General features: G+C 35.5%; 2 protein-coding genes across 2 annotated transcripts in view; one reads left to right on the top strand and one right to left on the bottom strand.

The window, feature by feature from the left end:
• The window catches only part of LOC129945619 (teneurin-a), a 609,733-nt gene that overhangs the window by 402,600 nt on the left and 186,467 nt on the right, over window positions 1-20,666 (bottom strand). The window lies entirely within an intron of this gene.
• LOC129944919 (uncharacterized protein K02A2.6-like) lies at window positions 12,670-13,413 on the top strand. The gene has a single exon (XM_056054578.1). The coding sequence runs from the start codon at window positions 12,670-12,672 to the stop codon at window positions 13,411-13,413; it is 744 nt and encodes a 247-aa protein (XP_055910553.1).

Here is a 20,666-nt window from a genome sequence, read left to right as displayed (position 1 = left end):
TCAGTGAATGGGCCCTAGAAAAGTTGGCAGAAAATCCGCTTTTTTATCGACAAATTTTGCTCAGCGATGAGGCTCATTTCTGGTTGAATGGCTACGTAAATAAGCAAAATTGCCGCATTTGGAGTGAAGAGCAACCAGAAGCCGTTCAAGAACTGCTTATGCATCCCGAAAAATGCACTGTTTGGTGTGGTTTGTACGCTGGTGGAATCATTGGACCGTATTTTTTCAAAGATGCTGTTGGACGCAACGTTACGGTGAATGGCGATCGCTATCGTTCAATGCTAACAAACTTTTTGTTGCCAAAAATGGAAGAACTGAACTTGGTTGGCATGTGGTTTCAACAAGATGGCACTACATGCCACACAGCTCGCGATTCTATGGCCATTTTGAGGGAAAACTTCGGAGAACAATTCATCTCAAGGAATGGACCGGTAAGTTGGCCACCAAGATCATGCGATTTGACGCCTTTAGACTATTTCAAGTCTTAAGTCTACACAAATAAGCCAGCAACTATTCCAGCTTTGGATGACAACATTTCCGAAGAAATTCGGGCTATTCCGGCCGAAATGCTCGAAAAAGTTACCCAAAATTGGAATTTCCGAATGGACCACCTAAGACGCAGCCGCGGTCAACATTTAAATGAAATTATCTTCAAAAAGTAAATGTCATGGACCAATCTAACGTTTCAAATAAAGAATCGATGAGATTTTGCAAATTTTATGCGTTTTTTTTTTTTTAAAGTTCTCAAGCTCTTAAAAAATCACCGTTTATGTGTTTTTATGTAATGAATCCAACCCAACAAATTTCAAGTTATTATGTCAAGCCGTTTTTGAAACAAATGGAGGAAAGTTTAAACAACACAGTTTTGAGAAAAACTCGGTTAAAGTTTCAAGTCCTCTTAACTATGAAAATATCAAACTGTCCTTTCAATCGACGATGTCTTTTCCATAGAGTTACCCTTCCTCTTCTTCTTAAGACTCTTTCAAAGCAAAGATTGTTCAGGCCTTGAATCAATTCTGGCTTGTTTAACGGCATCACTTAGGAGCCGCTCAGAACGTGAGATTAGCTTTTCATCACGTTTGTCAACATAAGTATGGGCTTCGCGGCCTATAGGGCATTGTATAACTGACATTTCTTTCAAATTACCTTCAAAACCCTTATTAAAGATTTCCTGAATAACTTTATCATCAAGTTTACCTGGTCCTTTCAAACCGATTCTTTTATTTGTTTTATCTTTTTTAACAGCCCGAAGTCCTATCTTTAAAATGACTTCGAATTTTTAAAAATCCCTTTACTACCGTATTCTGGACATATTAACCTAGAATTTTTTGGACCTATCACATGGATGGACTGCAAAAGAGTAGTCATATAAATTAAGACTTTTACTTTAAAATTCTAAAAAAAACATTAACTATAGAAGCAGCCAATATGTATTAAATGCTATTAGACCCTTCTCTTCACTGCCACTAACCATGACCTTTATTTACCAAAATGAGCATTAATTCATTTTTGACAAAAACCAAGATAATTAATAAAAGTCATGAAACGGTCATTTACAAACAAATTCATCGAAAAGTACATATAACATAAAGTTAGAATCGAATCCCATTAAAGGTAAATAAGGCAATAGTGTTAACATCTAAGTTACATACAAATAGATAAGTTAGCTTTTATTGCTCACTGTTCGACACACCTTTTGGAATGTTGTTTAATACTTCTTCATTTGTTTAAATGTCAAACTAATACAACCAAAGTCTATTTCAAATAAAAAGATATCATTGTCAGTCAGCACTTTGCATGTAATACATATTTGGTATATCCACAAAACTTTACGAGTATAAGAACATCTATTTTAATTGACAAAATATACCTATTTCCAACATAAATATTTTCTATACCTTTACAATCCTAGTCTTGTTCCTATATAAAGTTAGAGTTTCAATTCAATGGACCTATGTAAGTGGGTATGTTTATGTTTATGCACTCACATGTAACACTGATTATGCATACATAGGTGTTATAAGGTAAAAAAAAGGTTACCGCTTGCTAAAACATTTTAGAAGAACATTTAAAAATGAAACAAAATAAAAGGGTATCTAACAGTATAATGAGTCTTATGCTTCATTAACAATCTTATATAATAATTTCAAGCAACAATTATTTTGAAAATATCGGAAAATTATTAACAAAAACGGTTATTTTAAAATCACTTATTTTTGACACTACTTGCTATACGAAATTAAAGAAAAGCATTATTTGGAGAAGTTTTTGAAAAAATATTGAAAGATTTAATTGCGAGTAAAATAGAAAATAAATGTTTTATCTCAAGAGATTCACATTTAACAAATTTTCATCATCTTTTTGATACAACTTAAATGGTAACCCTAGCTGCGTGGGAATTCTGAAACTATGCCTTATTCTTCGATCCTTATTGAAGAAACTTTGGATATCAAGCTATATACTTACGTAGGTATAATCTAAACAAAAAACACACACACACACATGCAAACACAACACTAGCACAAACTGATGTGACACTCAAGACTTTAAGCATCACAACGAGGTGATAAATCAGGATCAGTATCGTTCTATAGTGACAGATTTCCAATTTTGCTATTTTTGCCCTCCTGTGCTTCTATAGATATGTAGATGCATAGGTGTCTACCTTACTTAAAATTATGCATTCACACGTTACTTTTCCCCCCACCTAAAGAAAAAAGGTCTATATCGTATATGTTTGTATGTATTGTGCATAGGTAATAGTAGTGTGATGGGAACACAAGAGGAATGAAGAAGCAAAGGCACAACGAATAATGTGCCACAAAACTTATAGCCCTTTTGCATGGAAGTCTTGAGTTGGCAGAATGAAAATGTTTTACTTACCTGATTGATTTATTGCAACTCAGCTGTATGACCCACATTTCGTAGCAACAGATTCATGCTGGGTTTTGATATTGTTGATATTGTCCTCATATATACATAACACTATCTACCTACTGTATGTATTGTATATACGCAAAACAAACCTATAGATGGATAGATTGGAAGTTCTTAAGTTAGCCTGGGACTAGGATTGGGACTGGGACTGGGACTGGGACTTGGAGACTGAAACGGATGGCGTATGTAGTAGCTTGTGAAATTATATCTGCATAGGGATACAGATTGATCTATAAAGGTATGTCAGTTGGTTTTGTGGTTTGTGGGTTTTTGTGTTGTGTTCCTTATTTATTTTGTTTTTTTTGTCTTTATTTTCTTTTTTGATATAAGATGCATTCTCTGGACCACATCCAGGACATTGTTTAAATTAAGTTCTATAGAAAATTTGTTGACAGACTTATGGAAGCATACCGGAACAATAATGGCAGTCCTTAGGGAAAAGTAAGGGCTTTTGTATATTGTGCTTATTTTAGGTTCAATAACATTACATTCTGGACTTAATTTGAAGAAAATCTTCATTTGAATGAAAATGAAAATGATATTGTAAATATATAAATAAATTGCATCAGTGGATAGGAAAATTATTGTATTGAATGTAAATACATAACATATCAAACTTATTGTCCCATATTCGTAAATAAGAAGATATTAATTTGTTTTCTATTATTTTTTTGGAATGTATGATCTAATTATAAGTTAAACAATCTATGTATGTAGGCCATCATTAAAGTTCTAATAAAATGTATGTATTTTGTATTTATATATGTTTTTTGTTGGAATTGTCTTTTGGGATTGCTTTTCAATGAACGACTTTGAAAAAAAATGTATGGCATAATTTTCATAAATTGTGTTCTAAATGGTAAGATGTTTGACAATAGATCTTCATTTTTGTAGATTGTTATATTTTCTACTAAAATAATGTAATCAATTTGAAAACCTTCTATTTTAAGGTAAGGCAGTTCTACCTATACATAAACCTATCGCAAATGAGATGAAACATAAAGTATTGACATTAAAAACTCTTATTTTCAAATTGAGCTTTTTCACGAAAACTGAACTTTTGAACCCGTTGGAACGAAATAAACATACGTACAAATTTAAGAATTTTCCATTGGATTCGGTTCTTGAGTCAGATTGATCTTAAGCAATGTGCCATAAAATTAACTGATTTGGATAGTTTACTACGGTCAACTGAATGGCAATGATATTTTCTACACTTCAACAAATTTGTTGCCTTACTGACACGAACAAATTCAGAGGTTAAAGTTTTTGCAATAAAATTATTATTGCCTGTGAACTAAATATTATAATAAAGACCAAAACTTGAAGTTAACGCTCTTAAAGTTGCTGTCACCGACAATGAATTTCTATAGAAGATTTTTGTAGACTTTCCTAGTTCGTGTACTTTACCATGATACAAATGTTGAACATGCTGATTAAATTGAAAATGAGAGTTGGATAATAAGTGAAAAGTTACGTTCACAATATAAATTTAAATTTGTCAAACACCTAACCTATATATAATTAAAAAAAAATAAAATTGCAGTATTTTTCTATTTATTTTATCCTTATAGCAAAACTGTTATTTTTAAAACTAAAATGTAACAATTCGAGTAACAATTCAATTGGAAACTTATATTTGCTTTATTATAATTGTACAGAAAGAGTTATGCCTTTAAATATAAAAACAATATTAACCAAATAGTCAGGGTGATGGCATACATCACACCTTTTACATTTTTTTCCGTACGGACTTTGTTTGCACACATATTTCGATATTTTTCTTTAGTAAAAGTGACCACAAAAACGGACGGCAGACGAATAAAAATCGTCTTTTGTGAATGCGTTTGCGTAGTCACGTACATCACTGCTAAAACGGCGACGCCACGGCCGCCGTATATTTCATTCGTTTTTTTCTTTTTTTTTATAATAAACACACACTCATAGGATATTACTACCCTTATTATGCAGAGGCACAGTGTGAGCACTAGGAAGAGGAGAGAGTTTAAAAGGAGATGTCGGTACACATTGGTTTAGAATTCCTGAATATTGCAATGACTAGGAAAGACAGAGTGTGATAAGGCATTCCACATTCGCGTAGTACGGTTAAAGACGAATCTCTCTATTTGACAGTACGACGAAGTTGGGCTCAAGGGTATAGTGATGAGCATTCCTAGAAGCGCGAGTATTACGGTTGAACTGTTTAAGGGGAGGAGTGCAAGAGGCTATTTCACTAGAGCATAAGCCGTTAAAATAGCTGTAAAAAAGGGTCAGACAAGAGACCTTACGACGATGTTCAAGCGAAGTAAATGAACTTATGATGAAATTATCATCTATCAATTTAAATGCTATACGTTCAATACTATCCAAGAGGCTTAAGTAAGTTGCAGGAGCACCAGCCCAGAGATAGGAGTTATACTCAAGCTTTTCACGTATGTAAGTCTTGTAGATAACAGCCAGATCAAAAGGGTTGAAATATTTCTTGCATCGCCAAAGGACACCCAAACACCTTGCGGCACTTTTGGCGACATCGCTTATGTGATCATTCCACAAGAGGTGGTTGGTGACCCACATACCGAGAATATCGAGGTGTTCAGTCTCATTGATGCAAGTGCCGTCCATGGATAATGGCAATGGGGATATATCTCGCTTTAACGATACAAGAGAGCATTGGGGTTTCGAAGCATTAAATTCCACGCGGTTTTTTAATCTCCATTGAACAATGCTGTTTAGGTCGGATTTTAATGAGCTTATCATATTTTGTCGTTGCAGTTCCACATCCGAAGAAGAGGGATGTGAGTCTGAAAACGAATATGAAAACTAAGAGTACTATCGTTAGCGAAACAATGTATTGGATTGGATGTTGCAGACAATAGATCATTAATAAAAATGAGAAAGAGTGTTGGAGATAAAAAAGAGCCCTGGGGCACACCAGCATTTATTTTATGGTTTTCAGACTTGAATCCATCAAATACTACTTGTACTGAACGATCCGAAAGGTAATAACTAATCCAATGAAGCAGGGATTCATGAAAACCGAAAGCACGCATTTTCGATAAGAGAGCCTGATGCCAAACTCTATCAAATGCTTTTGAAATATCAAGTGCAATAATCTTACTTTCTCCATAACGATGTAAAGATTTGCTCCACTGTTCGGTGAGATGAACCATGAGATCACCAGTGGACCTATTGCTACGAAAGCCGTATTGCCGGTCATTAAGAAGCTTTCGATCTTCAAGATATTTCTTGAGCTAATAATTAATCAGCTTTTCCATGACCTTGGAAAGAAGGAACGTAAGTGCACGGTGAGGTAATTAAACGGTGAGACTTTTTTGGGAATAGGCTAGACAAATGCCGTTTTCCATCCGCTCGGAACGAGACCTGAGGAGTAGGACAGATGAAAATGCTTACGCAGTGGTTTTGCCAGCGATGAAGAACACCTCTTCAGAACAATAGCGGGGATACCATCCGGACCAGCGGATTTATGTGTGTTAAGATCTCTTAGGACTCTTGCCACAGCACTAGTGCGAAAAAAGATTGGTCTCATAGAATCACTAACTCAAGTACAGGCGTAATTGGCGGCGAACTGCCTAGCAAAGAGATTAGCTTTCTCTAAATAGCTAACAAAAGGAGTGTCATTGACAACGAGCGTAGGAACCGAAGAAGAGGAAGAATTCCTCATGTTTTTTACAAATGACCAAAAATTTTGACTGCCTTTGGGACATTGCAGTATTTTTTGACGTAAATGTTGGTCATGTAAAAATTTGGTCCGTCGAATATGGGCGTTGCAAGCCTTCCTGGCTTGTTTGAACTTTTTACGGCTTTCCTCAGTACGGTTGGCTTTATAGCAACGGAAACTAACCTCTTTGGCTATAATAACCTCTTTACAGCTCGCATAAAACCAAGCGTTTTCCTTTGGTCTGATACTTTTAACCCTGTTTGGTATAAAAGTTCTCATTCCCAGGAGAATTAAACTTGTGATCATATCAGCGCTGGCGTCAACGTCACTATCGAGGAAGCATTGTAACCAGTTAAAGATCCTGAAGTAATTATTGAGACCGTCCCAGTTGGTTTTCTCGTATTGCCAAACGGTTCTCTTAGGAACTCTTTCTTTAACTGAACAGTTTTGACACGAGGAATTTGCTGATATAACACAATGGTCAGATGTGCCTAGAGGAGATAGAACACTAACAGTGTACTTATCAGGGTCAGAGGTAAGAAACAAGTCAAGAGTGTTTTCTGCTCGACCTTCAACGTCCGATATTCGGGTGGTCTCGTTGACAAGCTGAGTTAGGTGGTTCAACTCAGCGAAGATTTCTGCACACACTCCATCGGGTGTTGTCTAGCCTGAATGTTGAAGCCATGAAGATTTGTGTACATTGAAATCACCCGTACCAACGATTTCAGTGCGAGGATAGGACGAAACAATTCTTTGGATGGAATCAGACAAAGCATCAAATTCACGAGAAGTTTATACTCTGTCTTAACTTGGGCTTCGATAAAGGAATCAGTAGTAAATGATTTGCTTTTTTCGTTGAGACGGCCGTAGGGAAAAACTCGTCTCCGTCCAGTGTAAAAGCTTAAGTTAATTTAATTAGTTTACTATCAATGGCTCACGGATAAAAACCGTACGGATTTTAACCGTACGGACGAAACAGTCTTGTGTGAAAGACACCTAAAGGGTCAGTCATCTAACTTTTTTTTCAACTACTGGTTTTTTCGTAAACGGTAACACTTAGCTTATGTCTGATTTGACAGATAATTAGTTTTATCCATCCGCTGGACGAATATGGTTGTGTATACGCATGAACAAAGCCGGGAAATATTGCGACATTATTTTTGTTAGATTTTGCGTTTATATATACATACATACATACATATGTAATTATATTCTTTATAAGTTTCACTAATACTATGAAGCATTCAACACTATAAAAGCAAAAGCAAATAAAAACTGTCCTCTTAGTCTTTCTGGCAAAACTCAAAAAGGTAACATCATTGTTTCATTTTATATATATTTGGTTTGTTCCAACATTGGTTATGGGCCCAGGTTTATTTCTGACTCCATAAGAAAAATAAGTTTTTTTTTTGTCAAAGAAATAATTTGTTAAATCAAAAAGGATGAGTTCCGGCGGGCTATATCAAATAGATAAACTAGATGATACCAACTATGATGGGTGGAAAATCCTTATGAAATCCGTGTTGGTGCACTGTGGCTTATGGGATTATGTATCTGGCAAGATAACACAACCAGCAGATGCAGCGTGGAGATCTAAAGACGAAAGAGCGTTAGCAACACTGGTTTTGTCTGTGAAAGCCAGCCAGCTTCTACACATTAAAAACTCAACAACATCTAGAGACGCGTGGACCCGGCTTTCTGATTTACATGCCCCATGTGGACCTGCACGTAAAGTCACGATTTTTAAATCACTTATTAATCTAAAAATGTGTGAAGAAACAGCCATGAGTGAGCATCTAAACAAGTTTTTCGATCTGTCTGAAAAACTTGCAGAGCTGGACATCAAGTTGAATGACGAGCTGCTTGCGATTATTTTGCTTTCGGGCTTGCCAAAAAGCTTCGAAAATTTTATTGTGGCCATAGAATCGAGAGATAGTTTACCAAGTACAACGACACTAAAGACTAAATTAATCGAGGAAGAAAAACGGAGACAATTTGATAAAAAGAACGATGAGCGTCACGAGACAGCATTTTTTGCAAACAGACAACGGACAGACAACGAACGAAATCAACCGCAAAGCCAATCATTTAAGAAAAAACCAAAAGGCAAATGCTATAAATGCCAAAAGAGGGGGCATTATGCTGCTTCATGTCGAAATAATACTGTAAAACATAATATAAATTGTACTATGCTTAATCTCTCCAAAAATAATTACACTCAACTCAATAATACCGCTTGGGTTTTGGATAGCGGCGCAACCTGTCACATGTGCTGTGATAAATCTTTGTTCACTCATTTGAAAGAGCATCGAGAAGACATAGAACTAGCGGGAAACAAATACATTTCTTCTGAAGGTGTAGGTCAAGTTTTTGTAGAAACGGACACTAGCAAAATTAGTTTGCAGAATGTACTTTATGTTCCCCACCTTAAAACCAATTTTTTGTCCGTTACCAAAATAGCGGAGAGCAATTGCAAAGTGGAATTTTATAAAGGCAGTGCACTTGTGAAATCGTCAAATGGTGTGAAAATCATGCAGTTGAAAAGAAGCGGTGATTTATTTATTTATGAAATGATAAAAAATAAGTTGTATTTAGCGGCTTCAAATGACAATGTTGTTGAATGGCATCGCCGTTATGGTCATTTAAATAAAAGAAGTCTAGAGTTGTTATGTGCTAAAGATATGGTTCGTGGAATGAATGTACAAAAGGTGAAAGATTTTAGTTGCGATGTGTGTCTGAAAGGAAAAATAAGTGCTCTACCGTTTCCTAAATATACTGGCAAATCGACCACGAGGGTCTTAGAAATAGTTCATAGCGATGTCTGTGGCCCAATGAAAACTTCGTCCCTTAGTGGCGCCAAATTTTTTGTCACATTTGTCGACGATTTTAGTCGAAAAATATTCGTTTATTTTATAAAAAACAAAAGCGATGTCTTTAAAACCTTTAAGACATTTAAGGCGGCGGTGGAGTAAGAAACAGGTGAAAAATTGAAAATGTTGCGATCAGATAACGGTGGGGAATATGTTAACCGAGAATTCACTGAATTTCTTAAGCGAGAAGGTATCCGGAGACAACTTACTGTTCCGTATACCCCACAGCAAAATGGGATCGCTGAGCGGGTAAATCGGACTTTGGTGGAGATGGGTCGATGTATGTTAATAGATTCTTCTATGCCTGAATTTCTCTGGGCAGAGGCTATAAACACTGCCGTTTTCCTGCGAAACCGTTCACCAACGAAGTTGCTTCATGATCTGACACCATATGAGGCATGGTGTGGTAAAAAACCAAATGTTTCCTATCTAGAGGTTTTTGGTAGAAAGGGTATTGTTCTAGATAAAATGCCAAAAATGTCAAAATTTTCAGCCAAGGGTAAAGAGTGCATAATGGTAGGATACGCAGAAGAATCAAAGGCATACCGCCTTTATGACAAAAGTAAAAGAACAGTTATTGTAGCACGAGATGTGAGGTTCCTTCGTTCGGATAATATTCCATGTTCTTCGAAAACCGTATTTGATGATGATTTTTCGGGCTTAATATTGGATACCAAAGTGGAGACTAGATCTCCAATAAAAAATGATCTACAGTCTTCTGACGAAGAAGATTTTTATGATGCGGATGAGCCTCAGAAGGTTTCTTTGTGCCTTGATAAAGAAGACTATTGTAAACCTATATCAGAAGCCGAGCAAACAGATGCTGATGTGACGTCTACGTCATGTAGTGCGGGTGTTAATCCAATACATAATACAGTTTGCGATGGTCAGGTTAGTGCTGTAAATGATGATGATAGTTCGAAATCTCCAAGAAAGTTGCGTGTCCGAAAACCAGTAAACTATACAAATTTTATGCAAAGTAGGTATAATGAAAGTATCCATAATGAAAATCCGAAAAATCCAACGAGCGTTGAGGAAGCTCTTCAAGGCCCAGATGCAGACAAGTGGAAGGCAGCAATGATTTCTGAGTTTGACTCACTAATGAAGAATGAGACATGGGAATTGGTGGATGTACCTGCAAATCGTAGACCTATTAAATCCAAATGGGTTTTCAATGTCAAGTATGACAAAAATGGGTTTCCAGTCCGATATAAAGCGCGCTTGGTTGCTAAGGGATGCAGCCAAAAATATGGGGTTGACTACACCGAAATTTTTTCTCCTGTGGTGAGGTATTCTTCGATTCGTATGATTTTAGCATTGGCGGCAGAGTACAACTTAATCGTGCATCAAATGGATGTGTCGTCGGCTTACCTAAATGGGAGTCTTGAAGAGGAGGTCTACATGTATCAGCCTGAGTGTTTTATAGACGAATTCAAGAAAGATAAGGTGTGCAGATTAAGGAAGGCGTTATACGGCTTGAAGCAGTCGGGAAGAAACTGGAATGAGGAGTTAAATAACTTTTTGAAAGGACTTGGGTTTGAAAGATGTCATGGAGATGCATGTGTGTACGTGCTTAAGAGACCAGGCGAAACAATCATAGTCGCGGTGTACGTTGATGACATTTTGCTTGCGTGCTCCGATTCCAAGACACTAGACGACATAAAGTGCGCAATTGGTTGTAGATTTGAGGTTGTCGACAAAGGACCGATTGAGCATTTCCTTGGAATGGAAATAACGAAATGTCCAAACGGAATTAAAATCTCACAACAGCAGCTGATCCGTAATCTACTTGATGATTTTGGAATGCAGGTATGCCGAAGCTGCACAACTCCTTTAGATCCTGGGACTAAGTTCAATAAGTGCGATGACTGTTCCAAATGCAACAAAGTGGATCAGAAGCAGTTTCAGTCATTGGTTGGCTCTTTGACGTATTTGAGTATTTGTTCACGGCCAGACATAACTCATTCCGTCAATAAGCTTGCGCAATTTAATACAAATCCACATCTTGAGCATATGAATGCCGCAAAGCACATTTTAAGGTACCTAAACTCAACCCTTAACTTTAAACTTTCTTATTTTCAGAGTGGTGAAAAATTGAAGGGCTTTGTAGATGCTGACTGGGGTGGAAACACGTTAGACCGAAAGTCGTACACTGGCTTCGCTTTTTTCCTCGCTGGTGCAGCTATTACTTGGGGAAGCAAAAAGCAGATTTCCATCGCCTTAAGTACTACAGAGGCGGAATATGTTGCTCTCACAACAGCATCAAAGGAAGTTGTGTACCTACGTCGTTTTTTGGAGGAACTTGGCTTTAACCAACTGGTTGATAAACCCACAGAACTTTTTGGTGACAACATCAGTGCCCAGAAATTGGTGAAAAATCCTGTGTTTCATAACAGGACGAAACACATCGACATTCAGGCTCACTATATTCGTGAAGTTTACGAGAAAGGGATTCTTGAACTGAAGTTTGTACCAACCGATAAAATGGCAGCTGATTTATTCACAAAGACTCTAAAAAAGGTCAAACATCAAGAGTTCACTCATATGTTAGGATTAAAGTCATAAATTCTAAAGTAATGATTTTGGTTTTTGTTAATCATTTTTTTTTATGAATTACATTTTTTATTATTGAATTACATTTTAAAGATATAATAGAATTGAATATTGTTAGATACCAGTTTTTAGGGAAGGTTTGTTAGATTTTGCGTTTATATATACATACATACATACATATGTAATTATATTCTTTATAAGTTTCACTAATACTATGAAGCATTCAACACTATAAAAGCAAAAGCAAATAAAAACTGTCCTCTTAGTCTTTCTGGCAAAACTCAAAAAGGTAACATCATTGTTTCATTTTATATATATTTGGTTTGTTCCAACAATTTTTAAAATCATGGTAATGTTGCAGAATGTTTGCAAAAATTTCGTACGGATTTTAGAAGAAGAGAAGCACCGTCAGCCCCATATGTTCTTTATTTTGTGAAAGAAGTGAAAGATACTATCATCCTCATCGATAAACCAAAGCGTATATAGCCAAAAACAGTGCGTAAACCAGATAATATTGCTGCTGTGGCAGAAATTTTGCGTTAGGCGCCATCAACGTCAATTCACCGTCGTTCTTAACAAATTAACATTTTGGAGAGATCATTGAGACGAATTTTATAAAAAGACCTTGTTATGGCGCCATACAAAGTCCAATTGGTTCAGGAGTTGAAGCCAACTGACCATTCAATGTGTTTTCGCTTCACTAAGCGGGCCTGTGATCAACTTAGAGAAGATGCCGATTTTGCCAAAAACACATCTTTTCAGATGATGCTCATTTTGATCGTGGCGGGTATGAAAACAAGCAGTAGATATTGCTGGTGTCCAATTATAGACAAGTCCATAACCGAACTAGCGGCAAAATGCATACAATGTCAGGAAACAAGCAGTAGCCCAAGGAAGGAGTATTCGTTCTGGCCGTCACCTGATCATCCATGGCAGCGTATACACCTCGATTTTGCGGGTCCATTTCTTGGTGACATATGGTTGGTCTGTATAGATGCATTTTCTAAGTTCCCGTTCGTTGTTAAAATATCCACAACAATGCCATCTGCCACAATTTCAGTTCTGAAAGGAATTTTTGCGCTAAAGAGACTACCTGATACAATTTTTTCGGACAATGGTCGACAATTTGTGTCCCACGAGTTTGAGCGATTCTGTTCTTCAAATGGCATTCAAGATTTGACGTCAGCACCTTTTGATCCTGCCTCTAATGGAGAGGCTGAACGTTTTGTAAGGACTTTTAAAACGTCATTAAAGAAGATTATGGAAGGAGGAGAAGACTTGAATAATGCGTCACTTCACCATCTAAGCACTTTTCGATCGACACCGAATCCTATAACCGGGAAATCACCTGCAGAAATATTACATGGACGTTAGCCTAAAATTCCTCTTGCTTTGATGTTCCCTCGACAGAACAAACTACAAAGCAGCAAAGGACTTAATCGTTTTGTTAGCGAACAGCTGGTGTTAGTGAAGAACTTCTCAAGAGGACCAAAATGGATTCGAGGTAGGGTAAAAAGCAACTTGGGCGGATGACATACCTTGTATCCACAGTTTTTGGAGCTCTTAAACGACACCAAAACCAGATGAGGCCTCGGATGAAAATCAATTGGATGAGTTTTCCATGAATAAGAGCCTTCAAAGTTCTGCAGCAAATCAGCCAAGTATAAATTCTGATAATACTAATATTCCGTCAGTCTCATCGACAGTAAGCAAGATTGTTCCTAAAGCAACAGAAACAATAGACAACAATGCAGCTGCCAAGTCGTCGGTGAAATCCCTTATGACAGCTTGCAACCGTATAACAACACCGTACGTACACTAATGTGGATGTGACAATTATTGGACGATTACTTGGGGAGCCCAGTCGTAGTCCCACCGCCGAACAATCATCATTAAATCCATATATTATACTACCAATAATTACTTTATTTTATTATACTCATTTTTATATTATAACGTTACTAAATAAATTAATTACTACTTATAAATAACGTCGTAACAGTCACATTTGGGGCACAGAAAATCCGCACGCATTCACTGTTCACTGAAAATAAGCAACGATTGGTCGCTACAGTCAATGGCGATCGTTATCGGGCCACGTTGAACACATTTTCGTTCACAACCATTTATGAGGAGGGTATTGGTAACATTTGGTTTCAACAGGACGGCGCTACATGCCACGCAGCCAAAGCTACACTCGATGTTTTGCGCCCTCTTTTTGAAGATCGCATTATCAGCCGCAGAGCTGATGTCGTTTGGCAACGTCGGATCGGCGATTTGACGCGCCGTTGGACTATTATTTGTGTGGTGCCGTGAAAGGTAAGTGTTACGCCGACAAGCCAGAGACAATTGATGCTTTAATGGGCAATATTCGTGAAGCCATTGGTGAAATACAGCTGCACACAATCGATAATGTGCTTAAAAATTGGACCGATCGTGTAAGATACTCCATGGCCAGCCGAGGCCATCTGAATGAAATAATTTTCCATTATTAACCGGAAGGATTGTATTTTCAAATAAAAATTAAATTTGAGAAAATATTCAGTAGTTTTTTTATAACCTTTTCAAAAAAATAGTTTTTTGGCTTACCCTTTATTTTTCAAGACTATTTCCAAAAAATACATCTGTATTTCTCCAATAACTTCACGAACTTAATTTTGCCCTGAATTAGTTGTGAACTAGTGGCATAGACCAGAATAAAAAAGTCTAAAGGTGTCACACGTGGTGAGAAATTTAAAATTTTGAGAAGTAACACGGTCAGGAAACTTTTCTTGTAGCACATTGAATTATAACTGACAACATTTTATCATTTTTGTATCGAATTTTAACAAATTAAATGCGTTCCTGAATCGTGTATAGTTTTATTTTGAACTGAAACTTTTGAACGAGTACAATAAATGATTGTACAAAAAGTGTGATATCTCCTATAAAAAATTACCACCAAAAATACACCAAATCAAAAATAAAAAACAATTAATTAAGAATAGTTTTGGAGTCACGATTTTTAGGTTCAATCCATGTTTTTCACAAAACATTATTTTAAATGTTTGTTCCCTTTTCAAAATTTCTTTTGAAACAAAATAATTCTAAAATCAGTTTAAAAAATCCCGAGTGTTTATAAAAATAAAGAACTGCTATTTTTGCCTCAATTCCTACAAAAAAAGTTTTTTCCATTTCTCATTACAATCTTGAAAAAAGACATCATACTTACAATACTCAAAATATCAAATTTCAATTTCAAATTAAAAGCTTAATTCTTAAGTCTCAACTGCTATTTTCAAGCTATCAACAAACAATCCCAGCTTAAGTATACCTACAAGCTTTTCCTAGAATTACACGTCTAGTTCCTCTATTCAAAGTAAAATAAAAGGATCTGTCAAGTTTACAGTCACATTTACATTTGAGGTAAAATATTTTAACTTTACACATTTAATCCATCTTAGCACTCACTTTTCGGTATTTCATAGCAATATAATTTTGAATTATTTTAAACTTAATGTTGTTCTTTTAGTTCATTATAAATTTATCTTGTTGTTTCTAAATTTCATTAGTCTTATATTTCATTCATCCCATCACATTTTAATTTTGTTCATTTTACAAAATATCAAGTCCTAAAAAAACAAATCCTCAACTCTTTTTCGCATTGAGATTAAATATTTATCACAACCTTATTGCCAATGGCTATGATATTCTTTTATTTTGATCCCAAATACATAGGTAAAAGGTATACTTACTCTTGTGCATATACCTATTTATAGATATGTATCTATACTTTGAAATTCAACCCGAAATCTTTGAATATTAAGAAACTTCCGATTTGAATTCACTTAATCCCATAAAATGCCACTCTTCAAGGATTTGTGAAAAACCATCATAAGCTTAAATCTCAAAAAAAAATAAGAAAAATAAAAATAAAATAAAATGGGGAAAAATGACTGGATTAAAGACTTAAATAATCTCTTCTCTTTCTTCAACTTTTCGTTTTCACATTCGAAACCTTTTTTTTCTATCACCAACAAAAGGAAAACGGGTGCAAAAAAAAAGCATGTACCTTAACTGCCCTAGAGCACGTTAGCATCCTGTGAAAATATCCTGTGTGCCTTCATAAATTATAATTTATATCTGGAAGATAGGTTTTTCCGATATTTTTTTTGTGTGCAAACATCTGGCTGAATAAAAAGTGAAGCCGAAAACAAAAAAAGGAAAAAGAGAGATGTTAGAGCCACTTTTGTTTTGCCATCGAGAGTTTTCAACAAATTTCCCAGCCATAATTAATTGGAAATCATTTCTGTAAAATAAAAAAAAAATAAAACTTAAGACATTAATCGATTTTGAGATTGATACTTGATGAGACCCTATAAAAAACTCAAAACAAAAAATTACGAAACAAAAAAGGAGCAAACAAAAAAATTTGCAAACTTTTAGCAACTAAACGAAGGCAAATTATTCGGAAGGAAATTAATCCTCAAGAATTCAGCTTTCTGGGTGTTTTTTATGGGAATACTTTCTTCTTCAAGATTAGAAAGAAACTTTGCAACTAAACACCACACCAAAGAATAAATTGGAGCAATTTGTTTTCAACTTTACGTCCTACAGGCTACATCAAAAAAAATAAACGAAGAGTTTGAATATCTTCCATCTTTATGCTATAAAATGCTATGACTATGACTGTTCGATAGCCCCTTTCTTCTGTTGGTGATTTCTTGGAATCACTCTGGAATAAAAAAATAAATAAATAAGAAATATGTAATTCAAGAATCCAAATTGAGATTTATATTTTTGCAGCATGGATTTAAGGTTGAATTTAAATGGATGCGGAAGCCTGAGCATAAGTAAGCAGTGTAATAGCCAACACAATAAAATGACGAAAATTATTTTCTTTGATATAAAAAATAAAAGAAATAAGCGAGTTTAAAGAAAAAAAACGTAGATATTGTTTTACTGGGAAAGAAAGCTTATGATGGCTTCTCAAGTCCTTTTGTTTTTTTTTCCTACTTAAAGTCTTGGCTGTTTTGGTTTCAATTATTAAACTAGAAGCAAGAATTTTTAAAATAAAATGTAATAGTAAAAATGGTAGATGAATAAAATATGCTAACATTTATGGCTTTGAGACAGGTATTAGGAAAGAAACTTTTGTTTCAAGTGCTTAAGGCACATAATTAAAGAAACCTTGTCTCTTAATTTTGGCCTTACAAAGCTATCTTTTTTTTCAATTATGGCATTATGTAGACATGAAAAACGTGATGAATGTAATATTGTTTTATTTATTTCCATGAAGTCAGGTCTGTCACATATATCGTCGAAATTACAAAAATGCGACTTATCATTTATTTTTTATTTTTATTTATTTGACATTTACACCACACTCTTCAATAATGCACTGAATAATGCTTATTATCCAGTGCATTGGAAGACCGCTGTGGTTCATCCTCTCCCGAAAAAGGGAAAGGACAACTCCAATCCGTCAAATCTTCGTCAAATGGTTAGGCTTGGCATAAGCAAGTCATTGTTGTATATACTTTATGATATGCTTAACGGTAGACATTTTGTAGTCCAAAGTGGCAATGTAACTTCTACCACAACATTCTCAATTAAAAGTGGTCTTCAACAGGGAGCGGTGAATTCGCCGATTCTCTTCAACATTTACACCAGCGATCTGATAGGTAGTCTTACAAAGGCAATTGCGTCCACCGACGATCTAATTGCGTACACAACGGCCCGAAAGGTTGAGGTTATTAGAATTCTTTTGCAGCGTGATTTCGACAAGATTCAGCGATCTTGCGACGACTGGAAACTGAATATAAATGTCCAGAAGTCGGAGACAATTCTGTTCCAGACTCCATTGGCTAATGTCACGAGGGATACTTACAAGAATTGACGCAAGATGGTCATCGTTGACCTTCATTGGCACCCATTAACGAGCAAAAGTGTAGTAAAGTACCTCGGTATCTGGTAAGATCAATATTTATATTTCGACAAACATATAATACTGCTCTTACCAGGGCTAGAATTGCCTTCGCTCTGACGAAACGGCTGTTTTTTAGCAGGCGGCTTGACCCCAGAGTAAAGGTACTTTGCTACATGGCCTTCATACGGCCGATGATCGTTTATGGTTGTCCCAGATGGAGAAGTTTCGGGTGTTCGAGCGGCAGTGTTTACGACGCTGTACCGGCTTATATCGAATAGCCAAAACTTCTTTCGTGCATTACTATTCCAACGAGGTCCTATGCAAGGGGCTCGAATCAACAGAATTGACAATTTAGTGATAAAACTCGTTCGAGGCATTCTTCTTTTTCGATAGATGCGGTCTACCACATCAGACGACGAACCGTGCATAGGCGACTTCTGTACAATCGGGACGTCATGGCACAAGGCGGAGCAGAGCTCCTTCGGTTCGGTGTCCGAACGGGACCGAACAGATAGGGTGAAGCAGGAGAACCAGTTTTGTTGGCTTCAATCGGCACTTGATAGTGGGTAGTCGGGATGGGGTTTAAAGCCTTGTTTTATAGCTTTAGGGATAATTTTTAAGTATGGCATGGTGCCACAAAAAGAAATACAAACAAATAAAAATACAAACCAAAAAAAAAATAAAATTTTTTTTTTTTTTTTTTAAATATGAAATAAATAAAAAAAAAATATAAAAAAAGAATATGAAAAACAAAATATTATATAGTTAGATTTGCTGCTGTGGTTGTTCCATTTTTAAGTAGTTTATAGGTAGACTAGGTAGTTTAAGTTAGCTTTAAGTTTTATATTATGGTATTAGTAGTTAGTGTTATAATTTAACTTAGAGTGTCCGTATGGGACCATTAAGTTAGTTGTATGTTATGGATAATTAGGCTATTTTTATGAATTTTTGTCTAGCTTTAAGATAGGTTTGAGAATAAATTAATAAAAATGAATTAAAAAAAAAGACCATAACGTTTCGAATAGAAGGTGACAGTATTTCCTTCGTCTTTTTCGAAGAAGTAAGGTCCAATCACACCCCAAAACAAGAGTGCCCCAAACAGTGACTTTTTGTGGGTATAATGTCCCCTTTTCAATTACTTGAGGATTTTCAGAACCACAAATACGAAAAGTTTGTTTATTAACATACCCACCGAGTGAGAAATGTGATTCGTAGCTAAAGAAAATGTTGTTCAAAAAATTTTCACCGCTTGTTGTTCAAGCACTTAATCGACGTATCTACGATCTTGTGCTTCAGTTGTTGTGTAAGCTGGACTTTATATGGATTTAGGTGTAGATCCAAATACAAGATACGAAAAAATGTGGTACAAGCGATAAGATGATGCACAGGCCTTACAATATCTGTAACCAATCCAGTCTCTTCAAATTTTCTTCACAACTTTGTCAATTGCTGGCGTAGTTGGATAATTATGTAAATCATAATCTCCTCTTGGCTGTGGCAGAACCACCATTTTTGTAGTAGGTTTAAACAATTTGTATGGACTGAGTGATAGTTAAGCGATCCATTTTCGTAATTGTCAGACTTTCAACTTAGTTTGACAAATGTTAAATTCTAACCCAATACTTTTTAACCGCAAAATGAGCAACCCGTTATCTACTTACTCGTTTTATTGCACAATTGTAAACCTAATGAAGAACTATATGATAAATTGCCATCAGGAACCCATTAGAAGAAGAGCAGTGCGATGGTGCATAATAATTGGGGCTCTATTTTTCGCTAGGAAATACCCAAGTTCAATGAAATCACAATTATTTATAAATTTTTTGTAATTAAATTGACATTAATAATGTTATTAGCATCCATGGCATGGCACGATGGTAAGTGCGAAGGACTGTCACACTAGACGTCTTGGGTAAAGTTCCTGTCTCTTGCGGGGAATTGACAAATCTTCCAAGAGTAATTTTTATCTTGAAAAGTGGTGTCTCAACGGATTGTTTATTTAAATTATCAATATTATTGTTGTATCATAACATGTTTCGTTAATTCGTGTTTTTGAATTTGTGATGTTCAAAAAATGTCGAGTTTTCAAATTGTATTCCTACTGTGTCATTAGGTACATTTTATATATGCTAAAATCGCAACTTTGAAAATCTAATCAGCTCAAATAAGAAACTGAATTATTAAAGAACCAATTTTTTTCATTTCCTTTATTATTTTTTTGTGTTTTCGAATCAAAAACAAATTACTTTTCTGAGGTTTTAAAAATATGTGAATAAGCCTTAACCGAAAACATCAACTTCATTGTCAGAGGAAACAAAAATTTGAACAATTTAAGGGGGTATTCTGGTCTAGAGACATGAATTTTAGGTAATTTTTGAAGTGCTGTAGAAAAAAGCAAGCAACAATTTTACCATACATTTTTGTATACATTATTTATTCACATTAGAAGCATACAAAAAAAAATAAAAAAGTAAAAAAAAAATCAAAATTCCGTTAGTTATCAGTTCATGGAGTGGTGCGTCTCAAAAATTTGGTGCGTGACCATACCCACGATTTTAACTCTCCTAGAAATCTGAAATCAAAAACTAAAAAAGATTATTAATCTACAATAATGTCGCAATGTCTGGAACTACGGAAAAGTTAAAAACATTTCTTTTTACAAAATGGCGGCTGTCTAAAGAAAAATATAAAAAATTTACCATTTTTTTGAACATTCTTC

This window comes from Eupeodes corollae, chromosome 2 (assembly GCF_945859685.1).
Source record: "Eupeodes corollae chromosome 2, idEupCoro1.1, whole genome shotgun sequence".
Lineage (NCBI taxonomy): Eukaryota > Metazoa > Arthropoda > Insecta > Diptera > Syrphidae > Eupeodes > Eupeodes corollae.
Note: the sequence above shows the minus strand (reverse complement) of the source record. Positions and strands in the feature narration are given on the sequence as shown.